General features: G+C 46.3%; 1 protein-coding gene across 8 annotated transcripts in view; it reads right to left on the bottom strand.

Moving 5' to 3' along the window:
* ZBTB2 (zinc finger and BTB domain containing 2) overlaps nucleotides 1-20,491 on the bottom strand; it is a 29,261-nt gene continuing 8,770 nt past the window's right edge. For 3 of the 8 annotated variants that reach the window (XM_021086753.2, XM_021086762.2, XM_085023696.1), the window contains exons 2-3: nucleotides 8,817-9,001; nucleotides 1-2,776 (exon numbers count right to left, since the gene is read on the bottom strand). In XM_021086753.2, the coding sequence (XP_020942412.1) occupies nucleotides 1,405-2,776; nucleotides 8,817-8,989 (1,545 nt within the window). In that variant the 5' untranslated portion in view covers nucleotides 8,990-9,001 and the 3' untranslated portion in view covers nucleotides 1-1,404. Of the gene's footprint in view, nucleotides 5,051-5,090; nucleotides 9,002-9,082; nucleotides 9,281-20,491 lie in introns of all 8 variants that reach the window. The other 5 variants (XM_001929201.5, XM_085023705.1, XM_021086767.2 and 2 more) reach the window with 3 other exon arrangements.

The following is a 20,491-nucleotide window of genomic DNA, read 5'->3' as shown; positions in this document are numbered from 1 at the left end:
CCCACTTAATCAAAGGTTTATTCAATGAAAGTATGTATAAAAACTTACAAATCTGAGAACTCAACTATACATGAAACAGGATGACGGGATATTCAGTTTTTAACATACACGTACAGCACAGTTATTAACTGCTCTTCCCTTTCCCCTTCGGTCCTTATTTTTGGCTCCTATTTTGTCTTGTGAGACCATTCTGTTATTGGCCTAAGGGAAGATTAATGGACAACGTTTATGCTTTCAGGCCAATGGAGGAAATTTCAGGTGTCGGGAAAAAATTTGGATACTGTAACATCAAAATTCAGAGTTTTCCCAAAGAGCAATTAAGGTTTTTGTCCTGATTTCTCTTGGCCATTTCTAATGCCTCCATGAATGTTGCCAGTGAACTATTAGCATTGACGTTTAAAGTCATTAAAGTTACTCTATCGGCTCATAGCTTCCCCTGTAAGATGCATTTTCCTGCATCCTTTGTCCTGCGCACACACACTGATTTAAAAGCAGCTAACTGGTGCTAAACAAATTTACCACTGGCAACTGCTAGAATGGCATGTCGTTTTCTATTCAGAAAGACAACCTACAGAACAGTACTTCCAAATCTGATTTTTTAAAACAACCAACAAATTTATCAGAAACGAAAACACAGTGTTTTGTTGTTGTTCAACTTCGAAAAAAGCCAGCAATCAGATAAGGCATGTGCATTCATTCACCTGTTTACAGCCGGTATCCACACATTTTCTCTTCCAAACACACAAACTCACAGCTTGTCATGTTGTATCCAAAAATTCAGATTGCCATCACATTATTACTTTTTCCTCTTCTGTGTTTTGTTCAAGTAGATTTCTTAACTAATGATTTTTCTTGACTGGACATAATCTGAAAGGATGCATTCTGAAATAAGATACCTGGAGGATAAATACTAAGAACATGTTCTTGGGTTTCAAGTTTCCCCACACCTGGAGATTGTGCATAGTCCCGAGCCCCGCTGTATTTCTAAGAAGCATGCTGTGTTTCCAGACACTATCTTTCTGAGAAGGAAGACTTATTACCCAGGGAAAGTCATAATTTTAGCTTGGTTACCAAATTGCATTCGCGTGGTTTTGTTTGGTTAAATACCCTTCATTAGTTCCAAGGATGCTTTTAAATAATCGAAAACCTCTCAAAATCTGAGTTTATAAGTACTACTGACCATTATCTTTCCAATATCCCCTGAATTAAAGTGAATATGTTCCAGGTTTATGATGCACAAAGCCTTTCCGGAGGAGGGGGCTGGGGACGGCGCGGGGGAGGGGGGGAGGGGCCAGGGACGCGTTCGGCTCATGCCACGTGGAGAGCTACAGTTCTGGATTGGGGGAAGGGAAGGAAGATAGTCTGTGTAAAAATGACAAGGTTTTTTAAAAAGATAAGGAACATTCAGTCTAACAACACGGTTTCCTGTTCCTTTTTGATGGAAGCTAACACCGGGTGGTCGGGTTCCGTCACTTCCGAGTCCCCACTGCCCAGGAGAATGGACCGCCCCTCGTCCAGGGCGAAGACGTCCGAGTTCTGGTTTTGGCACGAATGTTTAACCACCTCATTGGGAGTCGAGAACGTTTTGTCACACAGGTTGCATTTGTAGGGTTTGTTCGTCTGCACCAACAGGTTGTCCATCTGGCTCCCTTCCTCGAAGGTGCACAGCTCCAGAGTCTGCTTGTCCACCATGGTGTACGTGTCTATGCTCTGGTTGAGGCACACGTGCCGGGCCGCCTGGTTGGCCCTGCAGAAGCTCTTGTCACAAGTGCTGCATTTGAAAGGCTTCCCGGTGTGTATGTACATGTGCTCCCTCCAGTGGCTCTTCTGGATAAACTTGCGGCCGCAGATGGTGCACTCGTATTTGCGCCGCTTGACCTCCCGCTCCTGGTCCGCCTGCTCCAGGTTGTCAATGTCCGCGATGTCCGAGGGCGGCGGCGTCTCCGAGTGCGGCTGCCCGTCGATGATGGGCGAATCCGAGATGTGCTGCAGCTCGCTGTCGCTGATCATCCCCGCTTCAGGCACTTCCATGGCGTCTTTGCCCAGGTCCGCCGTGGTGCTGCAGAGCGACAGGGGCACGCGGCTCTCGCCGGGCTGGCTGGCTGGGAAGGGCACCCCCGTGTGAATCTGGAGGTGCTCCCGCAAGCTGCTCCGGAGCGTGAAGCGCCGCCCGCACAGGTGGCAGGCGTAGTACTTGGGGAAGCTCCCGTTCCTCTTCATGATGCTCGGCTTCACGTGGGCTATGGTCAGGGATGCGGGCTGTTCGTCAGAGGAGGAGGCTTCCAGGTTGGTCTCCTCCCCGGGGGGAGGCGGGGGGACGGGCGTGGAGACGAGGTCGGGCGACAGCGAGGTCTGCAGCGGGTCCGAGGGGGTCATGTGAGTCCGATTCACCTGGGTCAGGTTTGCAGGCAGCTGGGAGAGCTGCGAGGCCTCAGGCACCTGTTCCTGGCTCATCCTGGGGGGTTGCGGCCGGGCCTCGCGGCCAAGTTTGTCAGGTGCCGAAGCAATCTTGGTGGCTTGTCTTAACTGATGATCTGCAATCTGAATGCCATACAAGGAGGAAGCCAGCGGGAAAACTTGGTCGGGATGAGAAAAGGCTCCTTGGCTGGCCAGGCTGGCCTCCTGGATCAGCGGGTAAGCATGCAGAAACTTGATCCCCTGCTCTAATCGAACGGGATCGATCAGCTGCGGCGCCATCTTTCCCGTGTACATCAGATGCAGCAGATAGCTGAAGATGTCTGGCTGGATGTCAGTGGGTTTCAAACGGACACACTCACTGCAAGAAACAAGTACAACGCCTGTAAGCGAAGGTCAGCCCATGTCTCAAATGATAATATAAAGCCTGAAGGAAAAATGGGGAACTTACAAAGTCAAATGCAACAACACCTCCCATATCCCCTGTTAGTGTCATAAAACTGAATGGAATACTCGAGAACGGTAACGGGAACCTAGGTAATTTAACTTTGATCCTATTAAGAACCAGAAGAAATACATAAATATATGTTAAAGGTCTGAGAAAGGAAAATTCATGTTAAAAAAATGTGGCATCTTAACTCATAGACTTTTTTCAATTGAAGTATAGTTAATTTACAGTGTTGTGTTAGTTTCTAGTGTCTCATAAACTCTTGAAGCAGTTTTTCTCATAGTAATCCATGTAAAATTATATCATATACAAGACATTTTATGTTTTTCTTTTTTTGGGGGGGGGCAGTGCGCCCACAGCACATGGAAGTTCCCAGGCCAGGAACCACAACAGTGACAATGCTGGATCCCCCACCTGCTGCACCACAAAAGAACTCCAGCAGATGTTTTAAGTTAAGAGTCAAGCAATATATCTGTTTAGCCAGGTTCCTCATTTATAAAATAACAGGGAGAGTTCGACTAGTGCCTAAGAGCAAGACCACAAAAGTGAGAAAGGAAAAAAAAAAAAAACCACCACCTTGTTTTGCTAGTGCTATGCAGCCCCCTGCTCTTTCCAGCTTGGAGGTGGAAGCACTGTAGACAGGGGAAGAACTGGGAAGGCAAGCCACGGTCTAGCGTGGATGGAGTCAGATCACGATCCCAGTATTGCTGGTTTGCATTAAAAGCAGCTCTGAGACAACTCGGTTCCTTGTCAAATCTAATCATTCTCATCACTGGAACTGCAGCTGGGATTTATAGGTATTATTAGCTCAGTTAATTGCCATTAATTCTCATTTCACAGATAAGGAATTGAGGCTCAAAGGAATTTACACCTTGCTCAGTGGAATTGGGATTTAAATCTAATTTCTAAGCAGAGAAACTGAGATCCTTTGGAGCATTAAAACAAACGCATCTGCCCGTGTCAATGTGCCAGATTCAGTCATTCCCATTTGACAGATATGGGAACGGAGGTCCCAAAAGTTAGTTGATTTATCTGAGGTACCTAAAGCAGTTGTGGAAAACCGATTTTGTAACTTTTAGATGTCAGTGTTTGCAGCATTCCAGAAACATCATCCCAACTCAAGCAGCAATAAGAAAAAGGCCCCAAGAACTAGCCTTAGACCACGAAAAAGGGCAAAAGTTCTAATGCATCATTATAAATCAGTGATACCTACTTCCATATTATGAAGTATATGTGCTCTCACCCCCAAGTGAATACACTCTTCAAAAGACACACCTTCTTTGAATGCCTTTAGAAGGTATAATTTTTTTTTTTTTTCTTTTTTGCCATTTCTTGGAGGTTCCCAGGCTAGGGGTCGAATCAGAGTTGTAGCCGCCAGCCTACGCCAGAGCCACAGCAACGAGGGATCCAAGCCACATCTGCAACCTACACCACAGCTCAAAGCAACACCGGATCCTTAACCCACTGAGCAAGGGCAGGGACCAAACCCGCAACCTCATGGTTCCTAGTCGGATTCGTTAACCACTGCGCCACGACAGGAACTCCTATAATCATTTTTGATTACACCACTTATTACTGATATGACCCTTTTGGGCCCCTTTAGCTGTTTATCTTATTAACAAACATTTTCCAACATGCTAAAACAGTAACAGAATACCCCGCTCTTCTAAATGAAATATTTTATTCGGATGAAAAAGGGGGGGAGGGAGTGACTAATAGCAATTGGTGCCAGAACAGATTCAAGTAATTCCTGCACTGCGATCAGTGTGTGTCTATGTCAAGCCATATTTCAGATGAGTGCACACGAGTATGGACAATGTCTGACTGCTGGAAAGTATGGGAGCCAAAGACTAAAGATCAAACGTAAAAAACGGGCACCCCTTTGACAGGACACGAGGAGGAGTTTATGCGACTCCTGTTTTTCAAAAAGACACACAGATCATTCCTGTCTTTATTTGGAGTCTTTTTATGGTCCTTTTAATTATTTATAGTCCTTTAAATAGAAATGCAAATGCAGGTGATCTTCCCTTTAAGCCTGAGGTCAATGCCAAGGGAAATAAATGTGTGTACAGAACATATTTAGATGCCGGGAGGGAAATCCAATATTAACATAAAGCTTCAGGGATTAGGTGTGGTGAAGAATACTTTTCTCGAGGTCAACAGGCAACTGCAGATTGAAGACTTGGCCTGGCCCTGGAAAGAGATCTTTCCAGGGCCAGGCCAAGGCCTAGGACACGGGAAAATCATAGGCCTTTAGAGATGCAAATCACCCCAGGAGACCACAGGGCACCTTTTGTTCTTCGGGGATGGAATGTTCCTCCAGGCAGGGTGGGGGTGGGGGTGGGGGAGCGTGAGCCCCTCTGCCCCCAGGGAAAAGAGAGGGGAAGGCCAGAAACCCAAGGCAGCGTCCAAGAGAGTTGAATACCAAGCGGGGCCCCTTGCCAGAAAACCTCTGCTGCAAGTTTTATAATTTGCCCTTGTTTGTTATTGTATATGTTATCCTCTGTCTATTGGCTGAGGACAGAAGTGACTGGACATAAACCTCTCAAAGTTTAAAGAACTACGTGTAGTTTCTGATGGCAAAGGAGGGACAAGGCTGCCTATACTTCAGGCTTAGAAGGAGACTGACTCAGGGGCTCTCGGAGGTTTCTGGACACCAACTTCTCTTGATTTGTTCATCTTCATTTCTTCCCCCCTTAAAGCGAAAGCATATAGACACACTAAGATGCTTAAAAAAGTTAGTTTAAAAAGCTCCTTCTGGGAGTTCCCCTTGTGGCTCAGTGGTAACAAAGCCAACTCAGATCCATGAGGACGCGGGTTCAATCCCTGGCCTCATTCAGTGGGTTAAGGATCTGGCATTACTGTGGCTGTGGTGTAGGCGAGCAGCCGCAGTTCGATTCCAACCCTAGCCTGGGAAGTTCCATATGCCGCAGGACCTAAAAACCACCCCCCCCAAAAAAAAGAAAAAAACAAAACAAAACAAAAAAACCCCAACTCCTTATGTCATGTTCCAGCCATGGCTATCCTTGGTGTCCTCCCGCCCCCCAATAGCTAGTCCTTCTGTCCATTCCTTAGCTCCATCCGGGCCACTCTGGTCATTTCCAAGTCCTCTGGGAAGGACATCTCTCTCTACAATGTAAGTACACCTAAGTGGTTTGATTTGCAGGTGTCTGTTTGATGTAACACTCTCTTTTTTGGCCGTGTCTGTGGCGTGTGGATGTTCCTGGGCCTGGGATCAAAGCCGTGTCACAGCAGTGGCCAGGCCAGATCCTTAACCAGCTGAGCCACCGAGAAACTTCTGACGCAACAATTTGATGGAGGAAAAATATAGTTTTAGCGTAGCTACAGGCCCTTTGTATAAACTTTCCCGGTCATTTACATTTTCAAACTTTGCTGCACTTTTTTGCATTTTCGAACTTTTTCTTCAAGTAAAAGATAGGCTTGAGGAGATTTGAAAATAAGGGATTTAAAGATAATGTTAGACATTGTCAGAGGCTGTGTGTAGCAAAGCTATCTTTCAGTCGCTTTATTTTTGAGCACTCCAAGCCTGCAGTCCTGCAGGATTTAAAACCTTTACTTGAGTGGGGCGCACAAGACAGAGACATCTAGTGGTGCAGACATAAAACACCCTCTAAACTAAGTGCAAAAAAACTGTGTTGGTCTATTTCTACAGTAGCCAGCAGTTCATGGTGCCTTGCAAAAACAAAAACAAAAACAAAAAAACCAACCAAAAAAAACAGCGCTGGATTAAAAGCTTGGCTCTGGTGCCCGGTATTAGCTCTTCTTCCCAGGTGGGCTTGGCCTTGGCAGCCCAAATGGCACACGCCAGCTTTGTGGCAGTAACACAGCGTAGCTTCAACTTGAAGCTCCTCACTCCACAGATGCTGAGTTCCTTTGTTAGAAAGGTATTTATTTACCTACTGCTCTACACTTTAGTTTCCTGCAGCTATTTAAAACTCGCTACCTTGTATTTATTCCTCAAAAGGAAAACCTGTTCCTTTGCAAGACAATGTAATTTATTGTGTGGAGACTTCAAGTGCCCATTAGCTGCCCTGTCTCTGACAATGAAAGCAAAGGGAGCACGTTTAGGGTCACAAGATAAAGCCACCTCCGCCTGCCATGAACCCCATTAATCCCCCATTCTGCCCCCCTCGACATTTATCAAGTGGCCATTAGGTACAAATCCCCAAACTACTGGCTGTGCTGTTCAAGCACATCTGTAAAACCCAGTCTCTGCCCTTGGGCATCTTATAAGCAGGAGGGGCGGTAACGATGCAAATTACAAAAAGGGGAAAGGACATTGCTCTCACAAAGTCATATGAATAAAAGTGCTGTGACATGTGATCGGATAACTACTTTTGATCACTTCAGGTCACCTGACTGTTGGGGGGGTGATCATGGAAGAAGGGATGCGAACTAGTGGGCAGAGAGCCAGTGACTTGGGGTTCAGGTGAGGGGTGGGGGTGTCCGGAGGGGGTGCAGTCAGAGACAGGCCGGAAGGTGGTCAGGCCCCAAGCCGGCAGGGCCTTGAAAGACAGAATGAGGCATCTGTGTATCTTTTGGTGGGTTTCCTCTAGGTTTCCGATCAAAGGAATAACACAATCTGGTAGGTTTCCTATCAAAGGCACATTCCACTCAAAGCAACGCTTGGGAAATGGAAGTGAGAAGGGAAGGAAAGAGCTAACGTGAAAGGTAATTGTGAAGAAAACACGATTTGGGGAGTGATCAGATTGATTTTGGAGAGCTTTTCAGTAAGGGTTACTCGAAGATTAAAAAAAAAAAACAAACCATAGGGAAGTCAGGAGGGACTTCGGGGAAGACTCCATTCAGTTTTAGACATGCACGTGACATACAAGAGGATTTTCAATTCTAGATGTCCAGCAGGCAGCCTGGGGCCTTGGGAGACAGAGTGCTGGAGACAGAAAGATCAAGGTCAGAGCTGTCAACTGGTTCCCAGCAGAGGGAAGATCCAGGAAAAGATGAGCATCCGTCAGGAGAGGCAGAGAGAAAGTAGCGTGGGGACCAAACCCCCCAAAACTGCAGAAGGCAGAAAAACAAGGGGGTCTCAGAGTTATCAGTATGCAGATGACAACCCTTAAGAAGGAAGAAGACCGTCGCAAATGTTGCCGAGGACAAGGGCGACAGAGACTGGGAGAAGAGCAGTGGTTCCCGCAAGGATGGAGAGGTGGCCTCTGAGGAAGGATCTCAGTGGAGTGATGGGGCGGCGACCAAGTGCCGATGGATAAGAAGAGTGAGGGATGAAGGAAAGAGAGGCAAGGCCGTGGACCATTCTTGGAAGAGCTTTCGTAGTGAAATAGAGAAGCAGCTTCATAATGCAGGTAGACAGCCTGTCAAGGAAGTGCTGAGCCTTCACGGGCAAGGCGGCCGTGGAGGCAGGAGAAGAAAATGACGAGTAGAGAATCAAGAGTAAGGAGTAGGATCTGGAAGCATGAGGACAGGAGGAAAGACTGTTTCCTGAGACAACCAGGGACCTTTTCTCCAAGATCGAAAAGAGATGGGAAGAAAAAAACCTGTCAAGATACGGAGACTGAGAAGTCTTAAGAGAGAAAAGAAGGAAAGGGGGGGAATTGATGCCATCAAGCTTCTCATGAGAGGACAAGGATAAATACCACCAGGAGGGAGGAGACTGGGGACAGGGGCTGGCGGACAGAGAGGAAGGGGTTAATGAGGTGGCGCAGCTGCCTTGGTGGTGGACCTGATCCAGCGACCTTGCAGGTGACACCCAGTGTGCAGGTGACGCCCAGTGAGGACATCGGAAGGTGGAGGGGCTCCTTGGGGCAAGTGAGGTCTCGGGGAACGGGGGACCCAGGAGCCTGGGGGGAGGCGGCGAGAGGCATGGTCCTGATGAGGGCAAAGAGCAGGTACAGCAGGAAAGAGGGTCACGGAAGTTCAGAGTCTACAGGCATTAGAGTATATCAACCACATTAGTTACCTGGTCTGATGGACAAACAACATCTTAAAGTAATTGGAGAATGAAGCAAGAACTGATTTGTGTGCCTTGAAGTACACATCGCCGATGGCAACCGTGCAGTCACACAGGAAACCAAACTCTCGCTGAGCGTTTAACTGTTGCAGGAGAATAAGTCCATGGTTGGCCAAATCCATTTTTTAAAAAATCTGCAAAGCAAACAATTTTTCTTTAAGAAAGAGGATTCACAAATAAGTATGTGTCCTTTCATAGTCACCAACAGTAATGACCTTGGCTAACATGTCAGGTGCTGCTAGAAAGGTTACATGCGTTCACGCCGTCTTCACGACAGCCCTCTGGAGCGGTTCTGTCGTTCCGCCCATTTTACAGATGATGAAACTCCTGGTGACTCTGGGGTGTGCAGGATTTGCCCGAGTTTACACAGATGGGAAGTGGAAGAGCCAGGAAATGGACAGGAGCAGTCAGCCCTGGAGACAGCAAACATTCCTGGATCATTTTGAGTCAATGCAAATTCTCAGGATCCATCGGAAGTTGTCCAGCCTTCCACAGAGGTATGTAAATCAAGGTGCTGGGGTGGGGCCACAGCAGGGCAGGGTGAAGGTCTCACTAAGCGTGGGCACTACTCCAGCTCTTTCTGTGGGGCTGGGGCTGCCCCTGGCGGGGCTGTAATGACCCCCACAAGGTGTGGACACAGGATGGTAGTTTGCCTGGGTCCTCGAGCCAGAAGATAGGGAGGCAACATTTAAATCTGAATGTTCTGACTCCCAAATTCCCAGCTCTGTGTTCCTCATACTTCACTCCAACAGAACTGCTTGGCCTCTATCCACTAGCGGGTGGGGGGGGGCTGCCTCTGGGGGAGCCGATGCAGCAAGTCAATAAACTGCTCCTTCCCCACAGCGTTGATAAAAGCTCGACACACACAGACCAACATTACACTTAACAGTACACTTAGGGGGAGAAAGGGATTTTTTTTCCCCCTGAAGATTGCGAATAAGGCAAGGATGTCCATTCTCACCATTCCACAGACTACTACTGGGTGTTCTATCCATTGCAATAAAGCAAGAAAGGAAATAAAAGACATACGGACTGGAAGGGAAGAAATAAGAATCCACAAAACCTCCTGGACGTATTAAATGATTTTGGCCACAGGACACAAGATAAACATAAAAATCAACTGTAGTTCGCCATACTAACATTGAACATGCGGACGCTGTAATTAGTACTGCATCATCTACAATGCAAAAATGAAATACAAAGAGGTAAATCTAACAAAACATGTGTAAGACTTAGATGGTGAAAACTACAAAATGCTGATGAAAGAAATCAAAGAAGATCTAAACAAATGGAGAGACACAGTGTATTCATGTTTAGGAAGACAACGTAACAAAAATCGCTTTTTCTACATCGATATATGGGTTCGAGACAATTCTTATGAAGTCTCAGCAACGTTTTCTTTGTAGAGAGAGATGACAGTATTTTAGATGTTTGTGTAAAGGTAAAGATGCCAGGATATCTCAAACAGTCCTTTAAAAGAGTCATAAGGAAGAATCAGTCTACCCAATTTTGAGGTGTTCTGTAGCTACGCTATTCAAGCCTGTATGGTACCGACAGTGATAAACAAACAGATCAATGGAACAGTACAGAGAATCTACGAGTGGACCCACACAAATATGTACAATTGATTTTTGACAAAGGAACAAAAATAATTCAGTGGAGAAAGAAAAGAATACTTTTTTTTCTTTTTTTGGTTGTGCCCACAGTATGTGGAAATTGCCCTGGCCAGTGACCTGAACCCTCACCACAGCAGTGACCTGAGCTGCTGAAGTGACAACGCCTGATGTCCCTGACCTACTGCACCACAAGAGAACTCTCAGAAAGAATAACTTTCAACTAGTGGCACTCAGTCTATGAACTTCCATAGACACACACACATGAAAGGAAAAAGGAAAAGAAAAGAACCTCGATCCAGTCTCATACCTTATATAAAAATTAACTCAAAATGCATCACAGACGCCAATGTAAAACACCAAGTTATCTTTTGGGGGAAAAATGGGATAAAATCTTGGGGAATCTAGGATTAGATGTAGAGTTTTAAAACTTGACATCAAAAGTACAGTCCATAAAAGGAGAAACTGGACTTCATAAAAATGAAAAACTTTCATTCCGAGGAAGACCCGAGGGAGAGGATGAAAAGATAAGCTAAAGGCTAGGAGAAAAAAAATTGATAAAGGACTAGTATCTAGAATATATAAAGAATTCTTAAAACTTAATGGTAAAAAAAACAGTCAAATTAGAAAATGGGCAAAAGACCTGAAGTGACATTGCACCGAAGAGGATGTACAGATGGCAAATAAACACATGAAAAGACACATCATCAGTGATTAGGGAAAAGCAAATTAAAACCACAATGTGATTTCACTCCATGCCTATCAGGTGGCCAAACTAAAAAATAACAATCCAAAGCTGGCAAGGATGCTGAGAAACTGGACTGCTCAGACCATTGCTGGTAGGAATGTATGTGGATATTCACAGCACCTGTATTCCTAGGTCAAAAACTAGATGCAACCCAGATGCTTCAATGGGTGAACAGTCCTTTGAGGGTGAACAGTTAAAAGCACAGTGTGGAGTGTTCAAACCACAGGAAACTACTGAGCCTCAACATGAAATGATCTACAGATACGTGCAACAACCTGGGTGAATTATGTCCTCAAAGATTACATACTATATGATTCCATTTATATAACACGCTTGAAAATTACAGAAGTTCCCTGGTGGCTCAGTGGGTTAAGGATCTGGCACTGTCACTGCTGTGGTGCAGGTTTGATCCCTGGCCTGGGAACTAAGGTTGGAGCCAAAAAAAGGACAAAGATGAAGGAGAAATTGAAAGAAAGAAAGGAAGAAAAAAGAAAGAGAAAGGAAGGAAGGAAGGGAGAAAGAGAGAGGGAGGGAAGGAAGAAGGAGGGAGGGAGGGAGGAGCGGGCTCTGCGTGAAGGAAATGCCCTCCAGCCCAGCTGCGTGCAGGTCACTCAATACCCTGCTTGTGACGGTGCGGGTCTGTAAGGGGCTTCGTTAGAGGAAGCTGGGTAAAGGGTACAAGAGCTCTCTCTGTATTATTTCTTGGAACAGCATGTGAATCTACAGTTAACCCAAAATAAAAGAAGTTAAAAACTGGATAACTGTAATGCGACTGTGGAGAAAGCATTACCAATAAGCTTAGAAACAAACACAGACACACACCACCCATCGATCCTCACTTAGCTCGTGCTCGATTCCTCACCCTCCTCCCTGCTCTAGGGATGAGCTGGCAGATTCAGAAATGTGCCCCAAAATAAATGTACAAAGTGGAATACTACTTTAGGAGACGGAGTAGGTCACAGAGCAAGACTCCAGAACGTCCGCTTGCCTGTCTTCTACCAAGAGCTGTATCCAAGTCTGGGAGGCGCTAGAGCCGCCCGTGTCTGCAGTGATGGGAGCGTGACGACCTGGACTGCAGTCTCACTTGCAGGTGCCCATTGAGGGCCTGGATGGGAACTTGATTCCCCAGTGCTTTCCACGTAAGCCAGGGAAGGCGAGGGCACTAAGATCAGGAAGAAGAGACAGAGAAAAGGCATCGGGGCTCTTTGATGTTGTTTGTTTCTTCCTTTTTTTTTCCTTTTTTTTTTTTTTAATGGCCATACCCACGGCAAGGCATGAGGCTTTTGATGAAGCCAGGGAGGCTGCCAGGTGGCAAAGTAACCCGGATCACAAAGAAATACTGCTGTAATCTGGCCTCCACTAGGATACAACCTAAGAAACTTGTCTTCAGGTTTATCTGAAAAGTGGCAGAAATCTTCCTGTTCCATCTTTGCTAACCTGCCTTCTCTACAAGAAGTCCAACACCTTTTCGAGTACACCGGGCTGAGCTGCTTTCTCGTGATCTCTGACTGATCACGAGCACGTTCACGCAGCGTCAGGGGTCACTTGCTAAGGACAGTAACGCATTACTATTTATCTCTTGATGGTAATGACAAGTGGCTATTATTTATGGAGTGTTTACTATCAACTGCTGAACTACTTGAGGTATTGCTCCCCAAATTTTACAAAGGAGGAAACAGGCTTAGAGAGCTTGTCCAAGATGATAGGATACATAAGTATGAGAAGTGAGATTTAAACTGGGGATTTCGTCTGATTTGTTGGAACATACTATGTGCCAGTACGTTTATTTAAATTAATAGGAAAATAGGTTACTGGGTTTTTTTGTCTTTTTTTTTTTTTTTTTTTTTTTTAGGGACACACCCACGGCATATGGAGGTCCCCAGGCTAGGGGTTGAATCGGAGCTGCAGCTGCTGTCCTACACCACAGCCACGGCAACGCAGGATCCGAGGCACATCTGGGACCTACACCACAGCTCACAGCAATGACAGATCCTTAATCCACTGGAGCGAAGTCAGGGATTAAACCTGCATCCTCACTATTTTTTGTCTTTTTAGGGCTGCACCTGCAGCATACAGAAATGCACAGGCTAGGGGTCGAATAGGAACTGTAGTTGCTGGCCTACACCACAGCCACAGTAATGCAGGATCTGAGCTGCATCATCTGTGACCTACGCCGCAGTTCACAGCAACACCGGACCCTTAACCCACTGAGGCCAGGGATCGAACCCTCGTCCTCATGGATCCTAGTTGGGTTCGTTTCCGCTGAGCCACGATGGGAACTCCCCTAATGGCTACTTTAAAGTGTATACTTGTTATAAGAGATTGAAATATTACCGACACACAACAGTTAGTTGTTCCTCCACCCCCCCACCACCCTCCACACTCTGGCCAACGTGGGGTATTATCACTTTTTAAAGAATCTCTGCCAATATCACTTTTTATCTTCTACGGACTTTATGCTAGACTGAGGTATATTTTTATTTTCTCTTGTTTCTCTTCATGAGCTGTGCCCATTTTCTATCAGTTTCTTTTTATAACTTAAGGATTTGTAAAACCATTTATATAATAAGAAAATGAGCCCCTTTCACATATGTTGTGAATATTTTTCTTTCTTCTGCTTGTTTTACAGATATTTTGACATATAATTTGTACCAAACTTATCAATTATAGGATGATTCTGAGGTTTTTGGTTTTTACATTAATGGTATACATATGTGTGTGTGTGTGTGTGTGTGTGTGTGTGTCTCCTCAGTCCAGCAAAATGTATGGCTCTCCCTTGTTCCGTAAACAAAGTATTTTATTCAGACTGTAAGAATAGTCACGATAAAACTGCAAAATGTTGCTTTTTTAAGAGAGTCTACTAGTTATTTTAGGATCTCAATTTAGGAGCATCTAGAATAGGAAATGAAATGAACACGTCTTTCAAACATAGAGGGAAGAACACATGTCTGGAATCTGAGAAATGGAAAAACCAAATGAAAGGAGGAAAAACAAAGAAAACATGTCATCGGGCTCAAAATTCACATGAGGGGGAAAAGCCCCATATACATCAATTTTTAAAAACCTTACTTTAGAGACCAAAAGACCTTTCTCAGGGAGAAAAAGCCCCCAAGGTTCTTACCTATGTGAAAGAGCCTGAGAAATGGGGGGGTGGGGGGGTGGACTGGGCCTTCATTCTACCCCGAGGGCATCTTGGGGAGCTCCGCCCCTCCCCGGTGGGGCTGACAGGACTGCCTTTTCCCCGCGGCCCCCTTGGCGGTCACTTCCAAGAGGCTTGACCTGCTGTGGGCTGAGGCTGCACGTCTTCCGGGGCTGGCCCCGCTCCAGGCTACCCACTCCTTAGCGGGAATGGAAGTGGCCGTCTGCTCTTCCCACCGCCATCGACTGCTCACCCCACCAACCACATCACCCCTTCAGCCCTGCCCACCAAGGTCACCGAGGACCTCGTGTTCCCCAGCCCTCTGGACAAGTGGCTTCCTCTGCCTCTCTGTGGCATCTATGCCCTTCCTCCTGCTCCATAAGTATTCGGGCCAGGCTTCCAGGTTTGCTTCTCACCTCTGGCTATTCTATTTTCATCCCCGTCAAGGATTCATTCCTTTGGCTGATACTTCTCTGCTTTGGTCCACAGCCCACGTCTCACCTTGCAGACTCTCTGGGGTGATCCGGTCCATAACCATGTGGCCGTCCCACAGGAACCCTAATTTCAGTCCAGGCCAAACAACTCAAATCCCCAAAAGGCAATACAGGCCATCGACACAAACCTGTTCTGTCTGTACCCCCGGCTCAGTGCATGAGCCACCTTCCGCCTCTCGACCAAGCTGGGAACCCCGGCTCCCCTTACACTGATGCCATCAACTTACACTCTCTCACCCCAAGCCTTCACTCTGTCTCCCGACTCATCGAATTGCCAGCTCCAGCCTCTCTAATCCATCACATGGAACAGCCAGAACCTTCTCGTCAAAGGGCAAATCTGATGTTACTTTCCGGCTGAAAACCCTGCTGTGATGCCCCACCAGCTTCAGGATCAAACCCAGATCCCTCAGTACGGCTCCCAAGGCCCCAGGTGACCCGCGCCTGCTCACTCTGCACCCCACACCTCAGTGCTAATCGAAACTACTGGTTTTGCAAGGTAAGATTTTAACAATATTGTTAAGACATAAAATGCTACGTCTACGTGAATTAATTTTTTTCCAATGCTATGAAACCCAAACAAAATACAGGAATAAATTTAACATTGCAATGGATGCTATATAGCCAACTTTTTTGCATAATCCCTAATTTGACAATTTTCTTTAATCAAAAAATTTTAATTCTTAGTTGATTTTATTTTGAGCAAATATGAATACACATAAAAACTTATACTAATACTTGTATCATCTGTTTAAAAAAAATAAAAGAAACTATTGGAGTTCCCATCGTGGTGCGGCGGAAACAAATCCGACTAGGAACCATGAGGTTGCGGGTTCGATCCCTGGCCTCGCTCAGTGGGTTAAGGATCTGGTGTTGCCATGAGCTGTAGTGTAGGTAGGTCACAGATGTGGCTCGGATCTGGCGTTGTGGCTCTGGCGTAGGCCAGCAGCTACAGCTCCGATTAGACCCCTAGCCTGGGAATCTCCCTATGCTATGAGTTCGGCCCTAAAAAGGAAACAAACAAACAAAAAACCTGGGGGTCCAACAGAGTGTGGCTCCCTCTATTTTGCAAGACATAAAAGAGTCACATACCTGGTAGGAACAGAGGGCTTTTCAACATAAAAAGTAGATAGGACATAACAGTGGTACTATATTCAACATATGGAAAAATAAATTGTTTTCTAATGCAAAAAAATCACAACATAAAATTTTACTTTATAACATTAAGTTGTACCTAATTGTTTTCTTTTTTCTCTTTCTTTCTTTCTTTCTTTTTTGCTGCACACTTGGCATGCAGAAGTTCCCAGCCGGGGATCAAACCTGAGCCGAAGCAGTGACAATGCTGGATCTTTAACTCCAGCTAACTGTTTTCTTTCTTTTCTTTTCTTTTTTTGTCTTTTTGCCTTTTCTGGGGCCGCTCCTGAGGAATATGGAGGTTCTCAGGCTAGGGGTCTAATCCGAGCTGTAGCTGACGGCCTATGCCAGAGCCATAGCAACACGGGATCCGAGCCACATCTGCGACCTATACCACAGGTCACAGCAACACCGATCCTTAACCCACTGAGCAAGGCCAGGGATTGAACCCACAACCTCATGGTTCGTAGTCGGGTTCGTTAACCACTGCGCCACGACGGGGACTCCAAGCTGTTTTCTTGATGTGAGTGTGTCAGGTGCTCTTTACCAAGTGATTATCAAGCGTCTCATCTGTTCTCAAGTCCATGTATTATCAAAAATCCACTTTCATTTTGAGTATGTTGATAAGGGAGACAAAATGATGTATTTCATTTATTCTGGAAACTCTGGATGAACTGAGATAAACTGCAGTTTTCTTTGCCCGAAGGTCCTGAGTACCCAGGCCTTTCTTGGGCTTCCAACAGACCATCACACTCACTGCTCAGAGGCCTCCCTCTCAAAGACGAGCAGCTTGGGTACCTGACTTCTACTCACATGGTCAAGAGCGGGGGCCTGTTTCTTTTGTTTGCTTTTTGGTTTTTTTGTCTTTTTATGGCATATGGCAGTCCCCAGTCTAGGGTTCAAATCGGAGCTGTAGCTGCCAGCCTGCACCACAACCACAGCAATGCCAGATCCTTAACCCATTTATTGGGGCCAGGGATCAAATCTGCATCCTCGTGGATGGTTGTCAGACTCCCTTCCACTGAGCTGAGATGGAAACACCCAAGGGGCCTGTTTGAAACTGGTCTTGGAACTCTGTGCAGGACATCTGAATGTGTCACTTGCCAAGGGACGACCTACCACCTGTCCCTCCCCTAGCTCTATTTGTCCTCTGCAAAGTTTCCCTGACCCTCAAGACTGGAGGGTTGTCTTGCTTCCAGAGGATCTATGAACCTGCCGGATGCTTCTAGAAAGCTGGCACTGAGTCTTGTTTATCACATCACTTTTTTCCATGTGCCCACCATATTGCCTGATGTTCAATATTTGTTAAATAAATTAATAACCATATGTTTAGAGGAGAAGAGTGTTGAGTTCTAGTCGGGGGTTAGCCCCTGACTAGCTAGGTGATTTGGAGTAAAAGTTCAACTACTATTTTTCCTAGATTAACCTAAAATTCTCATCAATTTAATGTGTGCATTTTGGAAAAATTTTTCTGTTTTAAAATGTTACCTTGTATTTTTCTTCATGCTTGAGTAATTATGTTCTGAACAGTGCTTTATAGTTTATAATAATCCTTTTTTGGGCCCTGCCCACAGCTTGTGGAAGTTCCCAAGCCAAGGATCCAACCACACCACACCACAGCAGCGATCTGAGCCACTGCAGTGACAATGCTGGATCCTTAACCTGCTGCATCACAAGAGAACTCCTAATTTATAATACTCCTGATCAACACCATGTTTTCTCACTATTGGTATATTTTCTTACTACTTAAAAATTTAAAAAATTGGGAGTTCCCATCAATGGCGCAGTGGTTAACGAATCCGACTAGGAACCATGAGGTTGCGGGTTTGATCCCTGGCCTTGCTCAGTGGGTTAAGGATCTGGTGTTGCCCTGAGCTGTAGGTCGCAGGTGTGGCTTGGATCCCGCGTAGCTGTGGCTGTGGTGTAGGCCGGCAGTTAGAGCTCCCATTAGACCCCTATCCTGGGAACCTCCATATGCCATGGGTGTGGCCCCAGAAAAGACAGAAAGACCAAAAAATAAAAAAAATTTTTGGCTGCACTTAGGGCAGGCAGGAGGTTCCAGGCCAGGGATCAAACCTGTGCCAGAGGAGTGACAACACCAGATCCTTAATACCACCAAGTCACCAGGGAACTCCTATTTTCTTCTTCCTCTTATTTTTTTTTGTCTTTTTGCCATTTCTTGGGCTGCTTCCGCGGCACATGTAGGTTCCCAAGGTAGGGGTCTAATCGGAGCCATAGCCACCGGCCTACGCCAGAGCCATGGCAACGCGGGATCCGAGCTGCGTCTCCAACCTACACTACAGCTCATGGCAACACCAGATCCTTGATCCACTGAGCAAGGCCAGGGACCAAACCCGCAACCTCATGGTTCCTAGTCGGATTCGTTAACCACTGTGTCACGACGGGACCTCCCTTCTTACTATTTATTACATCATTAATTATATTAATTAACAACCACAGCATTAATAATAAATGACCCCTTATATGTCAAGGATGAATTGGCTTCCTTCCAGAAGAAATTTTGACTGAAAGCTAAGTTATGTAACTTGCCCACATGCAGGGCTAGCTCTTAAGAGGCAGATCTAGGATGTGGCTGTGCATCTGCTGAGAGCTTTCTGAGGGGTCCGGCTCAGCGGATATAAGTATGCAGAATGCACAGAGTTTAGGGTATAATCAAATAAGTACACAAAATTTATAGTAGCCAACTCTGATAAGACCTATCAAAGAAAAATATAAGAACTACGAGGTCATAAAGCTGGGGTCTAATTTGGAGTCAGGAAAGGTGTGTGTGAGAAAATGCAAGTTGAGCAGATATTTAAAAGAGGAAGAGAGTTAACTGGGCAAAGACGGGAGTATTACAGGCTGAGGCATCAGCATGTGCAAAGGCCCTAAGGTCGGAGGGGGCAAGAGGCAGCCGAGGCACTAAAAGAACATCAATGTGGCCAAAGGTCAAAGGGCTGAAGAATGAGGCAGGGGAAGCTGGAGTCCCAGGTCTTGTTAAGGATCCTGGTCAATGTCTCATGAGCAAAAGGGAGCCACCAAAGGGGATCTGAGGCAGGGTGACACGACCAGATGCCTACAGTGTAGAAATCATTCGAAGCTGATCTACATGATCTGACGGGGGCAGCTGCAGGACTAACCCACTTGTGGGTGGTGGGAAAGGGGTGGGCAAGGGGAGATGTGTTAAAAGTGGTTGAGCGGGGGAGTTCCCACTGTGGCCCAACGGGCTCAAGGGCATCTTGGTAGTTCTGGGACACAGGTTTGATCCCTGGCCTGACACAGTGGGTTACAGATCCGGCGTTGCCATAGCTGTCGTTCCAATCTGATCCCTGGCCCGGGAACTCCTTATGCCATGGGGTGGCCAAAAGAAAAAAAAAAAAAGTGGTTAAGAGGGGAGGTCTTTCCGTGGTCTAGAAGAGAGATGACAGGCTGGGGGGTGGTGATGAAGATGGAGGGGGAAGGACAGTATTTGAAAAACAGAAGATTAAAAAAATCAACAGAACTGGTTGGTTGGTGGATTAGATGGAGAAGAGGGGGAGATTAAGTTGTACTAGGTCACCCTTACATGTCTAACTCGTGTAATTAGATAGACAGTGGGGATCTCCACCAGTGAAGGGAACACAGACAAAAGGCCAGTTCTGTCGGGGAAGATCACAAGGTTAGGTCCCGGCATGCTGGGGTTTTTTTTTGGTTTTTAAGGGCTGCACCTGCAGCATATGGACGTTCCCAGGCTAGCGGTCTAATTGGAGCTGGAGCTGCAGCTGCTGCTGGCCTATGCCACAGCCACAGCCACGCCAGATCCAAGCTGCCTCTGCAACCTACACCACAGTTCATGGCCACACTGGATCCTCAACCCACTGGCTGAGGACAGGGATGCAAACTGCATCCTCATGGATACTAGTTGACTTTGTAATCTGCTGAACCACAACGGGAACTCCAGGCGTGTTGGGACTTAGATACTCTGCAGACACCTGGGGAGGGAAGAAGACTATCTGTTGGTCATGCTGGTCTGGACTGTGACTTATGCCATCTTTGGAGTCTTTGGAGACGCCAGGTGTGGGTGACTGCACATCCTTAAATCATGACGTAACAGTTGAGAGGTTAAGACTGTAAACTACCAGGCATCCACTGAGCCCTGGTCTTCTGGGTGGAACGTTCATGCTCTTTCCACTATGCTACTTGCTCTAAAGATCGATCCTAGGAGTTCCCGTCATGGCTCAGTGGTTAACGAATCCGACTGGGAACGATGAGGTTGCAGGTTTGATCCCTAGCCTTGCTCCGCAGGTTAAGGATCCGGCGTTGCCGTGAGCTGTGGTGTAGGTTGCAGACTCAGCTTGGATCCCGCATAGCTGTGGCTGTGGTGTAGGCTGGCGGCTGTAGCTCCAATTAGATCCCTAGCCTGGGAACCTCCATATGCCTCGGGTGTGGCCCTAGAAAATGCAAAAAGACTAAATAAATAAATAAAATAAAGATCGATCCTAAAGCTCTTTGCAGAGGGC

Source organism: Sus scrofa, chromosome 1 (assembly GCF_054392235.1).
Source record: "Sus scrofa isolate SSC_HxYL_T2T_F1_AM1 chromosome 1, Sscrofa_HxYL_maternal_Yorkshire_Landrace_v2.0, whole genome shotgun sequence".
Classification (NCBI taxonomy): Eukaryota; Metazoa; Chordata; class Mammalia; order Artiodactyla; family Suidae; genus Sus; species Sus scrofa.
This window is presented reverse-complemented; position numbering and strand designations above follow the sequence as displayed.